This window comes from Taudactylus pleione, unplaced genomic scaffold, assembly GCF_031769625.1.
Source record: "Taudactylus pleione unplaced genomic scaffold, aTauple2 ptg000762l, whole genome shotgun sequence".
In the NCBI taxonomy this organism is placed as follows: Eukaryota; Metazoa; Chordata; class Amphibia; order Anura; family Myobatrachidae; genus Taudactylus; species Taudactylus pleione.
This window is the reverse complement of record NW_028285164.1, coordinates 3984430-4000111: the sequence shown is the minus strand read 5'-3', so window position 1 is coordinate 4000111 and position 15682 is coordinate 3984430. Positions and strand designations below refer to the sequence as shown.

At 43.9% G+C, this 15682-nt stretch overlaps 1 protein-coding gene across 1 annotated transcript in view; it reads left to right on the top strand.

The window, feature by feature from the left end:
* Positions 1–15682, top strand: part of LOC148476928 (uncharacterized) — a 116260-nt gene that overhangs the window by 98992 nt on the left and 1586 nt on the right. Inside the window, exons 15-19 of the mRNA XM_088457442.1 lie at positions 919–1142; positions 5700–5971; positions 7480–7608; positions 12191–12320; positions 15093–15140. Coding sequence (XP_088313568.1) covers positions 919–1142; positions 5700–5971; positions 7480–7608; positions 12191–12320; positions 15093–15140 — 803 coding nt within the window. The remainder of the gene's footprint in view (positions 1–918; positions 1143–5699; positions 5972–7479; positions 7609–12190; positions 12321–15092; positions 15141–15682) is intronic.

Genomic DNA, 15682 nt, shown 5'->3' with positions numbered 1-15682 from the left:
CTTGGGGTGTGAATGCTTTGGCCCTGGAGACCCGGTGATAGGGACTCCTGGCTGTGGCATTACACCCCAATCGGTTTGGGTCCGGTGCTGTTTTTAAATAGAGGGGGACCCCTATATATTTTTTTCCCCTATATTTAAAACCAGGACAGGCCATGCAGCCAGGTGCTGGTTCCTAAAGTATGAGGAAATCCTATTTGTTTTTCTCCCTGTAATTTTAGGAACCAGGACTGGCCGTGCAGCCTGGGGCTGGTTATGCTTTTAGAGGGGGGACCCTACATAATTTTGTTTTAACAAATTAACCCTTCATTTACTATATACAGGCAGAAACGTACATGGATCACACTGATCTGTGTATGTTTCTGCCAAACTCGCAGATCACAGGCAGGTGAATTGATTTAATGAATTTTTACAGGAGTGTTGTCCGTTCTCATGAGAGTTTAGAAACTCTCATCTTGGTAAATTCCCGAATCCTATCTTCACTAGTGAAAAGTTACTTGAGTTTGGCTGTTGGTGAAGTGAAGAGAGTTTGCTACCTCTCCAGAATTTTCCTGTAGCAAAGGAGATCTCTCTCCCGAGTTTATCATTAGTAAATTTGCGAGTGAAAAAAATGCACAAACTCTCCAGAGAATGCTAATTCGTCCAAGCTCGATTCTTAGTAATTTACCCCTAGATTAGATGGTTCTATTATGGGATGTGAATTTATGTATATGTGGTGTGTTAAAACAAGCACAGCTGGTGTAACTAATTGCACTCGTCTGCATTAAAAATGACTTCCAATATTATGTTAGACACAGAGAAAATATTTTCAACACTTGCATGTTCAAATATTATACATTTATTCTAAGAAAATATGTATCTGATGATCTGATCATACATTGTCCTGTAACTGTGCCTCTCGTGTAATATATCATCCTTCAGGATAGAGCTGACATGTGCCGGCCTTTTCCGCTGCCAGAAGACTGGAATTCAATTCCAGGTGAAACATCCGGTGACTATAGAATATAACCTGGATTCCTGGCATGATCACATGAAAGAAATTCAGTGGGAGAGATATGAGATTTTGAGTCCTCTGTTCAACATAAAAACAGATAACCCTAATGCGGTGTCAGCAGTGTACTTACCTCATTATTTGTGTATAGCAAGTAAGTCACACAAGTAATATACCATAATGTATGGCCGAGAAGTAGCATACTGTATGATGTCTGTTAGACAGTAAAAGCCAATTGTTACATACTACCGTGTTTCCCCGATAATAAGACCTACCCTGAAAATAAGCCCTACCCTTACTTTTGTAGCCCGGTCTAAAATAAGCCCTACCCCGAAAATAAGACCTACCTTAATGTCTTTTTGAGCTGGGAACGTTGTAGAGACCAGCGTTCCCAGTCATGCAGTGCGTGGGTGATGTCATGATGTCACCCGCGCGCTGAGGATCCTGTGCGGCCACGCCTGCTGGATCATGTTAGATCCAGTCAGCGCGCAAGTGAGAGGGACATCCCGGATGGCGGAGACTCAGGCAAGTACGGTACTGTACTGGTGGGGGATCAATTACAGGGGGGCTTGCACTGCAATAAGGGGGCCTGCATAAAGGACACTGCTACAGGGGGGGCCTGCATAAGGGGCACTTATACACAAGGGAGGCTGCATAAGGGGCACTGCTACAGGGGGGGCCTGCATAAGGGGCACTGCTACAGGGGGGGCCTGCATAAGGGGCACTGCTACAGGGGGGGCCTGCATAAGGGGCACTGCTACAGGGGGGGCCTGCATAAGGGGCACTGCTGTCAATGTTAGTTAAAATAAGCCCTACCCCGAAAATAAGCCCTATGGTGTTTTTTGGAGCCCAAAAAAAAATAAGACAGTGTCTTTTTATCGGGGAAACTCGGTAGCTGGGATACCCGGCGTTGCCCGGGTTGAAGAATGGACCTTGAAGTACATCTGCAGCCTTCATTTTTTACATTGCAGACCAGAATTGGAGAGCATGGCATATGAGAATGTGCTTGGAGGAAATGAGTAACTGTCAGTGCAGGTGCAGTGTGACAGTTGGAGGAAGTTAGTAACTGTCAGTGCAGGTGCAGTGTGACAGTTGGAAGAAATTAGTAACTGTCAGTGCAGGTGCAGTGTGACAGTTGATCTTCTGACTCACTGCTCTTCTGTTAGAAGTATAGAAAGTGTAAATCGTCCTAATTGTACATTCAAGAGCACATATAGTCTCACATATACACACAGGGAATCATTTAGCGTTATAAATACACCTGCGCACATTTGTGTATCACTGGGTGCGATTGAATTCGCCTTGGACACATCCTCTTAGGAGGCAGATCTCTTGCGCGTATTGGAGGGCTGGTGCAAATTTATGTGGTGGCTTCAGCTGCTGCTGAATTGTATATTGACCTCTCCAGCTTCATTCATTAGCATCTAGGCTACATTATATCAGTTCACAGCATAGTTTGCATTTATTATCATTTCTATTTCATCTACTGCAGGAAAGACAATTCAATTAAAATTTTAACCGGTTGTAGATTCATTTGTATTTTGTTAGATGTTATATTGTGGGTGGGACTTTTGCATTTTTGAATGCACTAATTATCAAGACATTCACTTGAGTATATGGCATTGTTGTATCTATGCAGTTTGGGGAAATACTTTGTAGTCTGGAGGTAGAGATTAGGAGCTTTTTTTCGTGTTCTAAGGGGTATATTTACTAAAGTGCATGGTTTTTCTAGAAGTAGATGTTTCCCATAGCAACCAATCAGATTCTACTTAACATTTATCTAACACCTTCTAGAAAATAACAGCTAGAATCTGATTGGTTGCTATGGGCAACATCTCCACTTCTAAAATACCGCATTTTAGTAAATACATCCCTCGGTATGTTATTGTACCCAACTGTGATTCTTTTTGTTTTTTGTGTATTTTCTTTGTAGTAAAGGGTTTATTATAAAAAAAATCCATCTCATCTAGCGACAAGGGAAACCTACATTCATCACTGCACAAGGGAATCACCAGGGGGCCAGAAGTGATACATGTGGGGTGGGAGCCCGTGTATGTAACATAGCTCTGCCGTGTATTTTAGAGGACCGCAGTGCAGCCGGGGCACGTCAGCCATATTAAGCCATTACTCAACTGAGCAACGTATGTAGCAGCACTACGCCGATTCTTTAAATGTTCATAAATATGTCAGTATATATAGGCCTGGTGTCAGCCTTTGATGATACTATAGAAGACTGGGCCACATATGTACAACTTTATGGTGTTGCAAGCAGGGGAGTAGCGAGGGTGGTTCCAGTGAAGCATGAGCTCCGGGCACCAAAGTGGACAGATGGCATCATCCAGGGTTCCGGATATCATGGGGCGCTGCACAGTATGATGGCCGCCTGTTAGTTTTATCTCGGTTTGATTGCTCTATATCCCAAATAAGTTACGAATCTGAGATCCATTTCTACATTTCATGCTCCATCAAGCTGCCCAGATTGCCTCCCCTCTGGCCCTCCCTCCTCTGTGATCATCTTCTGTCACCTCCCCTTTCCAGTCAGATTGATTACATTCACTTCTCACCTCTTTAATTCCCTCCACTATCTACCATGTGATCGTCTCTTTGCCCCTGTCCTCTCCTTTCTTATTGGCTTCTGTCACCACCCCTCTCTGATCGACTCTTTGCCCTTTCCCTCTCCTTTCTTATTGGTTCTGTCACCACCCCTCTCTAATTGACTCTTTGCCCCTCCCCTCTCCTTTCTTATTGGCTTCTGTCACCACCCCACTCTTCTCCTTTTCTTATTGACTTCTGTCACTGGCCCTCTCTGATTGGCTTTGCCCCTCCCCTCTCCTTTCTTATTTGCCTCTGTCACCTCCCCTCTCTGATCAGCACTTTCCTCTCCCCTCTCCTCTTTGATCCCTTCACTCGTTCATTGTGCTTGAATGGACTTAAAAGTGACACATCTGAGGTAAAGTCCTAAACTTCAATTTTAAGGTATGAGTTTAAAGAAAAAGTCACTGCTTTGCTATTTATAGTAATGGAGGTGTTCCCAGGCATGACCACAAAGTTTATTTGAATGGTCTTTTAAAAAATATTAGGAGACCTGAAATAATAATAATGGTGGTAGACAGAACATGATTAGTACTCACATTAATATAGGTTAAATGTATATTTGCTAAGTAGGAGCATTGCTGAGAAGGGAGCTTCCCATAGGTGTCCCCACTCCAGTGACAGTTGCTTGGGGCAGTGATTGCAGTAATAAGCTGTGCACCCTGTGGAATCTCACTCTAGCACATGTATTCTATCAGTTTAAATGATCAGAATATATAATACAATCTCCTCTATTGACTAATAATAATTCAAAGGAGTTAAAAGTCAGATCCTAGGTGCTATACATAAATAAAGTAGTGACAAGGAGCTACCCCTTAATTTCAAATAGTGTATCACCGAAGCATTCTATTCCCAAAATGAGACCTCAATGCCCAACGTGATGCTGACACTGTTTGCTGTTTTTCTCTTCACTTCAGTATTCCCCCACAGGCTGGCCATACCCCACTGGCGCAGTTCAGTACAGGGAGGGGGGCTATGACATGCACTTACCCCGGGCGCCATGGTTCCATGCTATGTATGTAATGCTGGCTGTCGGTATGCCTCCTGTCAGAATACCAACAGTGGCATCCCGATGGTTGGTATCCCGACAGGGGTCGGGTAAGTATATTTACCCTTCTCCCCCTAACCCTCCCTTCTTGTAGTCTAACCCTTACCCTCCCCGTTTGTCCCTAAATGTAAAACGCCCCCTTTAGTGCCTAACCCTAACCCCGCTATGCTCCCTAAACCTAACCCTAACCCAGCTACGCTCCATAAACCTAACCCTCCCCCCATGGCAAACACTAAGGGCGCCCCAGACTTACCTCATTTGGGCAGGCGTCCTTCAGCGTTCCAGCATTGGGATTAAGATATGTGTCTCTATTTCAACTCCTATCTTAGGTTCCTTGTCAGGATTTCCCTGTCGGTATTGATACCGGCGGCATCGCGGCACCTGGTCTCATGTCTCTGCCCTATTAAGTATAATGGTATTGAAGACAGACAGGGCCTGACTCTGCTGCGTCCATGTCTGCACCTATTGTGCCTATTGGCAGTCGCCTGTCTGTGACTTTATGCAAATACTGGTACAAAGCCTTTCCCTGCCGTACATCCATCCACTGTGCCAGGACTGAGGGGCCCGTGCCAGTATCAGTACATGCTGAAATACCACTTAGTCCATCTTTAGACGACACCATTGGTTGATATTTTTTAAATAGTTACATCCAAATAATTTACTGTATCATCATTAAACTCCAATGTAAATTTTATAGGATGCTCCTTTTTAAATTTTATAGAATGTTTTGCCAAAAGATTTGAAAACTTTACAACAGGACCATTCCAAAAAACTAGAAGGTCATCTATGTACCTAAGGTATAGAAACAAATGTTTACTAATATCATTGTCAGAATAAAATATATATTTTTGTACAGCAAACATGAGGGCACTACTGCAGACCCCATAGCAGGCCCAAGGTTTGAATTAAATAGTTCCCATCAAAGTAGAAATAGATTCTGGTCATTTATATCTTATAATTGAAGGTGACATATTTGCATTTAAACTTGTGCTGCCAGTTACCCCCTCTTGGTAACATTATTATTATTATTATTATTATTATTATTATTATTATTTTCTCTGTCTCCTATAGGTTTTACTGGGGATAGATCACAGATTAAATGCGCTCACTTTATAGACGGGAACATGACTTTGGAACCCCCAACGCGGATTGAACCTTTCTATATTATCTTGGAAAATCCCAGCTTCTCCTTGCTGGGTATACTGTTGTCACTTGTGAAAAGAAAGGTCCCAATCCATGGAAGTGTCATGATCTACTTCAGGGTAGTGTGTAAGGATGACCCGGAATATCAGGAATACAAAATCCATCTCTATTTACTGCCATATTCCACTCACACAGCAGAGGTAAGTGAGCGTTACTCAACCCTATTACATTAATATATGTAACATACTAACAGCGGACATTCACGTACATACATGTTTAGTAATACCATATGCCCAGTGCTGATGCACCTATTGAATGTGAAGATAATTACAGGTACCTCTCAGACATCTACCTGCACCAGTAACATTGGTCATGGGCCAGTATATCAGATGTATCTTTCTTGGTCTGCTATTTGGAAGGGAAGCAGTCGGGAAGCCGATGGACGGAATCCCGACCGTCAGCTTCCCCACTGTCTATTCCCGGCAAGGGGTTAAATGACAGGCATCGATCTCCCAATGCCTGTCATTTTACCTACGCCGGGAGCCCGACACCCGGCTTACCAAATGAAGGTAAGCCGGGTGCCAGGCGCGGACAGCCGCGGGGGGGGAGGGTTAGGTTTAGGGTTCCCGGGGTGGACTTAGGGTTAGGCACCCCCCTGGGAGGATAGAGTTAGGCTAGGGGAAGGGGGGGTTAGGGTTAGGCACCCCCGGGGTGAGGTTAGGGTTGGGCACCCCCCCGGGGGACAGGTTTAGGCAGCGGGGAAGGGGTTTAGGTTTAGGCACTTAGAGGGGGGATTAGGGTTAGGCACTTGGGGGGAAGATTAGGGTTAGGCACCCCTATGGGAGGGTTAGGGGGTAGAATTAAATGTGTAAATACCTACCTTTGACAATTCCTCCTCTGCTGGGATGCCGCTGTCGGGATTAGAACCGCCAGTCACAAATCGTATGTTTTCCATTTGGAATACTGAACCCTTGTGGCCAACCATTGTCCTGCACATGACTATGCTTAAATTGAGTTTTCCTATTGATCTATATCTGGCATCTGATTATCCCTCTGTCACTGTGGTTGGTTATTATATTGGACTATGACTTAGAGACCTTGACCTGCCTGACTATCCTGTAGTCTTGGTCCCATTGTCTAGGTTCCTGTTTACCCAATTAGCAGACATCTGTAGCTATACACCTGGAACAACCAAATACCCATAAGTCTGTTTTCTCTATGGGAGTATAGTGGACAGCCACAGCAGATAGACCTCAGGTCTGCTGGATCAGACATTGCATCATTCTGCTCTACACTACATGGTAAAGTTAGTGTTAGTTAGTGCAAACAACATTGGAGATCAAAGCACAAAATACCCACAGCGCAGGGAGAAATCAGCTATGGTTCCGCTACATGTGCATACCTGCGCACAGTGGCTCATATTTTCGGAGGGTACGGTTTATGGAGCAGGATGGTGCCAGTTTTGGAGGAGTAGTCAAGGTGAATAGTTGGTGAAGTGGTGGAAGGTTGGATTTGGCTGCGACATTAACGTTTTTTTCTCATTGCGCTTTGGAGATTCTTCTTGCTCTCTTGAGGCACATGTAGAGCGCGGAGGAATCTCCCTAATGCTCAGAGTACGGGGGCACCATGAGGTGTGTTGCAGCTTTGTAAATGTTCCTGTATTTATTCCATATTGTTTAATATGTCAATTTTATTTGTTCTAACTTAGGCCATTGACAGAAAGAAGATAACATTTGGATTTCAGAGGATTGACAAACCTCCTCACACCTATAACACTGTATTTACTAAGACAAAGTACCTTGTCCAAGTACAGCCGGGTGCATCTGTGATCCCCAAGGTAGCGTTCCTATTTCCTTTTATGTTTTTGTAATACTGTATTCTGTTACCGCAGCATGCCTTATGTGAAATCACTCTGCTGAAGCACAGAAAACTGGGCGTATTAGTGTTCCCTCTAGCTCCGGCGGGAGGCAGGGCGCCGGAGCTAGAGAGGGCATGCCCGTGCGCGCGCCGAAGGCGCGTGCGCGACCGAGAAGGGGGCGTGGTCATCGGAAAAGGGGGCGTGTCTATAAGACGCATCCCCTTTTCGTCACTCTTGGGGGCGTGCCCGGCACTTACGGACATGCCGGGCAGCCCCCAAGCCCTGCAGACAGGGAGAATAGACGCCGGGCACCGCATGTTTCTCCACCCGCGGGACACTGCGTCCCGCGGGTGAGAACGGCTCCCGCAGGCTGTGAGGGCAGGGCGCTAATTTATGCAATACATAGTAGAAACAGTGGGCCTGGTTGAGGGCCGCTTGGTCTGACAGAGCGCTCGCTCTGAATCAGGGCCGGTTCTTTTTTTTTTTTAGAACGGCCTCCAGGCCGCTCGCATAGCTGTGGGTGACCACTCACAGCTGTAGCGAGCGGCCATGATGATGGTCGCGATGGTCAAGACCATCGCGACCATCGGGCTTGCGACGAGACCCTTGTGGTAGGGTCTCGTTGCCGCAAGCCACAGAGAGATTTCGGCTCTAACAGTGCTGTCAGTGGGGCCGCCCCCAGATGGTAGGCATTCTCATAGGAACGCCTCCATTTGGGCAGCCACCCCCCCGGCCCGCCCACCAAACGGTTCGAGCTGAACATCAACAGCTCTCCCCCTTTGGTGCGAGACCCGGAGCGACAGATTGCCCGTCGCTAGCCAGGTCTCGCACATGCGCACGACGGAGCCGGCTCCATCGTGTGCATTCGCTGTGGGCCAGCATCAACCTGGTTGCGAGTGCTCAGCGCTTGCGACCGGGTCTGAATCAGGCCCACAGTACATAAGTGCACAACGGCCCTACCTGTGTGGAGTTTGTATATTCTCCCTGTGCTTGTGTGGGTTTCCTCCGGGTACTCCGGTTTCCTCCCACACTCCAAAAATATACTGGTAGGTTAATTGTCTCCCAACACAAATTAACCCTATTGCGTATGTGTGTGTACATGTGGTGGGGAACATAGATTGTAAGCTCCTCTGGGGCAGGGACGGATGTGAATGGCCAAATATTCTCTGGAAAGCGCTGCGGAATATGTGTGCGCTATATAAATAACTGGTAATAAATAAATAAAATAAATAAATGTGCAGATTTGCACAATTCTGTATGCCAGGCTGCCTTTTTATTTGTGGGTAGCCATGGGCTCATGTGACTAACAGATGATGATGATGATGCACTAACCGCAATTGGCTGATGGTGATTGCACCTTGGACACTGATGGGAGCTTTCCCCATTGCTCGGGGACATACTATACCTTTGTCACTGTAGTGGTTGGGAATTCAGATGCGCAATCATTCACATAGGAGGCCAAACTCTGACGGAGAATTTGTACCCATCATGGGGCTGGTGCACGTTTCAATAGTGCAACTGATGTTAATGTTCTATTCTATATTTTATTTATTGTTCACAGTCATTTATACATGGTGCTGCCACACTGACATATCAGTATAAAGGGTAGATGTACTAAGCAGGGCCGTAGGGAAGGTAGTGCGGCCGGTGCCTCAGCACAGGGTGGAATCCTCCAGCGGCACCGGCCAAACACTTCCCGGCGCCGGAGGTCTGCAGGAAGAGACCTCCGGGAGTGGTGCACGGTGCACCAAGAACGTCGGCGCAGGATCCCACCTGCCCTCCACCCCCTGGAAGGAAAGGTAAGCGTTCAAGGGAAGGAGGGGGGCGTAGAGGGAGCGAGAGGGGCGGCAGTACTGCAAAGGGCGCACTGACGTCCAGATATGGCGCTGGTACTAAGCCTTGAAGATAAAGTAGAGAGAGCTAAAGTACAAACCAATCAGCTCCTAACTGTCATTTTTCAAACACAGCCTGTAAAGTGACAGGAGCTGATTAGCTGGTACTTTGTCTATCGTTACTTTAGCTCTCCTTAAGGCCTAGTACATGGACCAATTATTCTTGTTCTCCGAGTATTTCATGCTAATGCCAAAATATACTGTAGGTAGCACGGAGCTGTGAGAGATGGGGCTGGGGCAGCCAGATAGTGACCCAGGTCAAAGACAGACCTAGAATAAGATCATACGAGGTCCTAGATCATGTAGAAGTGTTTGGTGCATCCATGTACCGTTGCCTAAATGCTGTTAAATAAAAAAGACAAAAAAATATCCTCTGATCTCAATTTATGTCGTTAACAGAAACCAACTACTTATTAGTCCACGTTTCACAAAGTTTTTCAACCCTGTTAGTTAATCCTAATTTGAGGTCTACGGGGATAAATATAATAGGTTTCGCAATTTCAAAAAATTTCGCATTTCAAAAAATTGCCACTGCTGCCAAATCACAGGACAATCTGAACCTTTTTTGTCTAATGAGAATCTATTACATTTGCCCAATAATCAATCAACCAGATTTCTGGACCCTTCTAGAAGCGCTGATTCCCTTCGAGCTAGATATAATATTTTGGTAAATTGTTACCAGCAGGACATCTGCATGGAGTTATCGAGGCTTATCACTCAGGTACAGTATATATTGGTCTCTTTATTGCAAAAAAACCCCAAAAATTCCTATTTATTACAGCCCTGAGGTTGGCCACAGTTATTGGTGGTATTGCCAATGGTAGCTTTTATCACGTCTGTTATGGTACAAGTACTGCTAGCTGTCATCCGCGTTAGCACATACTTAGTACAGGAAAAAAAAAAAACATTATTATAAAAAATAAAGTATTTAACCTGAAAATTAAAATAACTTTTTTTTCCATGTTCTTGCTTATTTTTGTATTTTTTTGCTACTTTTTTGTTTAGTTGGGGGGGGTGAAACTAAAACACAATTTTCTGTTCTCCATTTCACTGCACGTGTGGATATGAATCATGCATACACTAAGGGCCTGATTTAGAGCCGGACACTCTGACCAGAGCACTCGCTCTTAATCAGGGCCGGCCTACCTAAAATTGGAGCGGCCCCCTGGCCGCTCGCATAGCTGTGGGTGACCACCCACAGCTTATGCGAGCGGCCAAAAAGATGATCGCGATGGTCAAGACCATCGCGACCATCGGGCTTGCGACGAGACCCTTGTGGTAGGGTCTCGTCTGCCGCAAGCCCGGAGTGCTTTTGGCTCTATCAGAGCCAAAAACACTCCCACTGACATCACTAGTTGTCAGTTGGGCCGGACCCAGACGGTAGGCGTTCCCATGGGAACGCCTCCGTCTGGGCAGTCACGCCCCTGGCACGCCCACCAAAGGGGGCGTGCTGTCACTAACCATCGACACCACGTCCCCTTTGGTGCGAGACCCATAACAACGGCTACCCCATCGTTATTCGGGTCTCGCGCATGCGTACAACGGAGGCGCCTCCGTCGTGCGCATGCACATTTGGGTAACATCGACCTGCTTGCGAGCGTACAGCGCTCGCAAGTGGGTCTGAATGAGACCCTGAGGCCTCCAGGGCTACCTGGTAAAACGGTAAGAAGACTCTTAAGGAGCGTACACACTAGACAATATGCTCCCGATATCGTCTAGTGTGTCCCTGGCAGGATGTGCTCAATGTCGTTCATGACATTGAGCACACCCGCTGAACGATATCATTAACGATATTGTTCAGCGCCGGGCTCTCTCCCCCATTCCCAAACATGCAGCAACCTGACAACATCGTCAGGTTGGCCTGCATGTTAACCCGATGAACGATAATGACGAACGACTCGAGGGAACGCGGGTCGTCGTTATCGTTCATCGTTTTTGTGTTAAAAATGAACGATAAAGTGGACGACTGAATGATAATGATATCGTTATCGTTCAGTCGTCCACTTTAATCGCCCAGTGTGTACGCACCATTACTCAGCCCCCTGGCTGGTCATGGTAATACTCAGCTGCCCCAGGAAAATGTTATTGATAAATTAGGTAAGAAAAAATTTACTATTGTTGCAATAAGCGGCAATCGAAGATTTTTGCTAGTGGTCAATGTTAGTAAATAGAATTATGAAGAGGAGATGGCAAAAAAATAACACAGGGGGCCAAATGTAATAGGGGGAGAGTTTAAAAGCAAACTTTCATATTATTACATTTGTCAAGTTGTATCTTCAAAATGGGAAAACACCTGGATGAGAGTTTAAATCGTGAGGGCTTTTTGAAACTAAAAACATGTGAGTTTTCTTGTTCTCAGACTCTATTACATTGGCCGAGTATAAAAAGTGTCAGAGATTACTGCTAAACCCTCACATTTTCTAAACTCTCACCCTATTACAGTATATTTGGCCCAGGGTCTAGACCCAGATCAGTGTAGCAGCTCAATATCAGCAGGGACAGAGCAAAGGTCAGGGCTGGTGCAGAACAATGACAGGACACAGAATAATAAAACACAAATCGACATACAGAAGTGTTTTAACTACAGATACAATGATACATATTTAAGTAATTGTGGAAGTTGCTGGATCTGACTAATCCATATTAACATTTAATTTCAAACCTCTTAGACTCTGAAGTTTCAGTCTGAGCCGTATCAGTACACAGAGATCAACCTGAAAGCAAATGATACAGACATTAATCTATATTTATCAGAAGAGGACAGAGAACCAGCTGTATGGGAGGCGCAGCTGACAAAAGGTATTTAATTTAGCCAGTACACATCAGCAATACCTCTAAAGTCTGCAAAATCATTGGTACAATCGAGTAACATCGGACCCATACGCACAGTTATGGTTGACCTGACCTCACTCAGAAATTGCTAAACTTCCTGTGTGCATCTAGAGCTCAGGCTGCATATACCATCGCAGGAGCTTAATTATGTACGCCCCTGCAACGACGTGCTAACACACTGGCACGCCTGCCAGTCACCGACCACCAGCAACACTTAATGTCAATCAATGGTCAATGGGTCTGCATATACTATGCGATCGCTTTCCCGAGTGGCCTATTCGCGAACGCGCACTGCGATGCATGCACAGAACGCAAACATCGGCCGACTGCATGCGAATTCTCATGTGTGCTCCTTGCTGAATCAGGCCCTGGGTGATTTATGATATAGTGACTGCACAAAAAGGAATTTGAATACATAAATAATAAAACAAACATAATTTGAATGTAAATATCCTGTATTACAGCACATGAAAATAATTGATACTATTAAATGAAACCGTAGGGGGTAATATTGGGAATCGGTATGTAATACCGCCGGCCGCACAGCACCCAGGGGGGGTGCCTAAACCTAAGTCCCCCCGGGAGCCCTAAAACTAGCACTCTCACCCCCGAGGCTGTCCGCGCCCGGCTTACCTTCGTTCGGCATGCCGGGCGTCGGGCTTCCGGCATAGGTCTAATGACAGGCGTCGGGATTTTGACGACTGTCATTAATACCATGCCAGGATTAGACAGCCGGGTTGCCGGCATTAGGGATTGCGTCTGTCGGCTTCCCGACTGCTTCCCAAATATTGTGGAGAGCTGTTTAAAATGTAAGCTGTCTCCTCCGTGAACAAGCCATTCGGCAAAACGCGCATCGGCAGGACGGGTGTCTGTGTGTGCGCAGCACATGACACTCCAACTACCAGTTTGTACCCTTTGTATTTTCTTCACACTTTTTATCAAACACTTGTTTGGTCAGTATTATTTACACTTCATTCTTTCACACGGACTCATACAGGTTTTTGCTCTATGACCTACCATAGTATTTTTGGGTGTGAGCACCTATTGCTGATTATGTTAACCCTATATGTACAATGGCACTAAATTTGTATTAAAGGATTAAATGGTCCTGATCCGATACTCATTTATATTACCATACTTTTATATGCAATGTGTAGGTGATTCATCGAAGAAATTTTGCACAGGTTTAATATGTGTTTATGTTTAAATCTGTTTGGTTATATGGTATAATTGTGTCTCTAATTGCACAGATATTACTAAAAACGTATCATTTAATGACATTACAATATACCTCAACATTGTCTTATCTGTCTTTTATGTTGATAACATATTAAAATTAATATATGCCTAGGGAACCTAGCATAATATTCTCAATTGGTCGTTTATGTATAAAGAGAGCAATTATTTATTACCTTGTATAGGCAATTGAATTTTTAAAGCTCATATTGTTTCATTATTTTTGGTTTATTATGATTTATGTTCGACATACAGATTATTTTTCCTAATAATTAACCAAGAGGACACCTATACATATGCACATGTTATTGTCAGCCCTGTGGTAATCACTAATCAGCAGCTATTATTGTATATCTCTGTATAAATTTAATAGTTATTAATATATAACTCTCTTATAATTTCCTTTATCCTCTCTATTAACTGATGACAATCTCAATTAGAGTAACTCTCTCATTGAGGGTCCAATGCTCTTTGTAAGACCCCCAACAGCAGAAGCGAAATATTGAGAAACGTTGCGGTTATTCTGTTGTTTCTAAGGGTCAAACCGTTCCCAGGTGATCTCTCACTCCCTACCGATGACTTGAGGTCAAGTAGGGAGAAGTAGAATCTAGAGAAACGGCATCTTTACCTTGACTATTCTGATATTTCACATTAATGAGAGCACTACAGATACAAACTGGTACTTTTTCCAATGATGCCATAGAGGCTATATATGTATATTATTTTTATTTTTATTTTGCCATTATCTTTTAGGTTTCGATATATATCTAATTATGTTATGTGACATTTTTTTGATATTTAAGCTACATTTATTGTGCATCTGGCCTTAGATGCATAAGGATTGACTTATGTATATGATTTTGTATTTACACACAGTCATAGAATACAATTGTTAATCAGGACTCTATCTTTTCATTTTGAATACATTTTCTCTTTTTCACGTCTTTATACTTTTTGGTTATTAGTATTTTTCCACCTATTTTCTATGTGAGACATACCATATTTGATTTGTGTCATCATATACAGCTGCCGGTAATAATATATTTTTTTTAATTGAATAGTTTTTCAATAAAAGTTATGTATTAATTTATCAATATTTTCTAAAATAAGAGTGCTCACCAAATAGAGTTTTTCCTTCTTTTTCCTGTTTTGTTCCTGTTTAAAATGTAACAAAATGATTCATAGAAAGTGGAGCTTTAACCCTCTATGTGGGTTTCCATTAACATTTATTTAAATAGTTTCATAGGGTTTAATTGTTATTGTCTTAGTTTAATAATGTAAATTCTTAAGGGTTCTTGCTATTATGATATTTGTGAATTTTACCTGATACTGTATACTATTTAATTAGCTTTAAAATGTAATGTAATCAGAACCCAACAATGCCACAAAGGTAAAATTGTCTCTGTAAGACAATACTTGGTGAAGCTTCACATATATTGATGGACGTTTGAGGTGATTGTAATGTAATCTTTACGTAATCTTTATTTAATTTTTATTTTGAAGGAGACGTACGAGAATGGACACAGCATATAGCTGAGCCTAATCAGAAAGGTTTGTTACATGTTGTGTTATAACAAGGCGTCATTCATGGTTTCCATGCAATAGTCTGTGATACATACTGTACTGTAGCAGCTCAATGCTCAGGGACAGATTAACAATGGGGTGGATGGAACTACAGCTCCAGGCCTCCACATAAAAATAGGCCCATCATCATGACAGAATGATGACCAGCTGTCCACATGGTTGACCATAGATATTAAAATTGTATTTTTATTTTCCTCACAAAATGATGCAATTTTTCAACTTTTACATATTCAGTGTAGGGGGTGAGCACTTCCACATGGCACTGGCCCCACCCACATCACACTGGACACACCCACATGGCACTGGCCACACCCACACAGCACTGGTCACACCTCCTCCGCTTCTCACAATAGGCCCTTGATCATTTTCGGCCCCTGGCCCATGTGATAATTAGTCCGGCCCTGCCAATGTCCTTCATGTGTACACCGCATTTCCAGGTACCTAATTTTTTGGTTTGTGATTGTCTTAACATTCCCCTAGGTGCTCATACTCTAGAGAAAATAAACAGA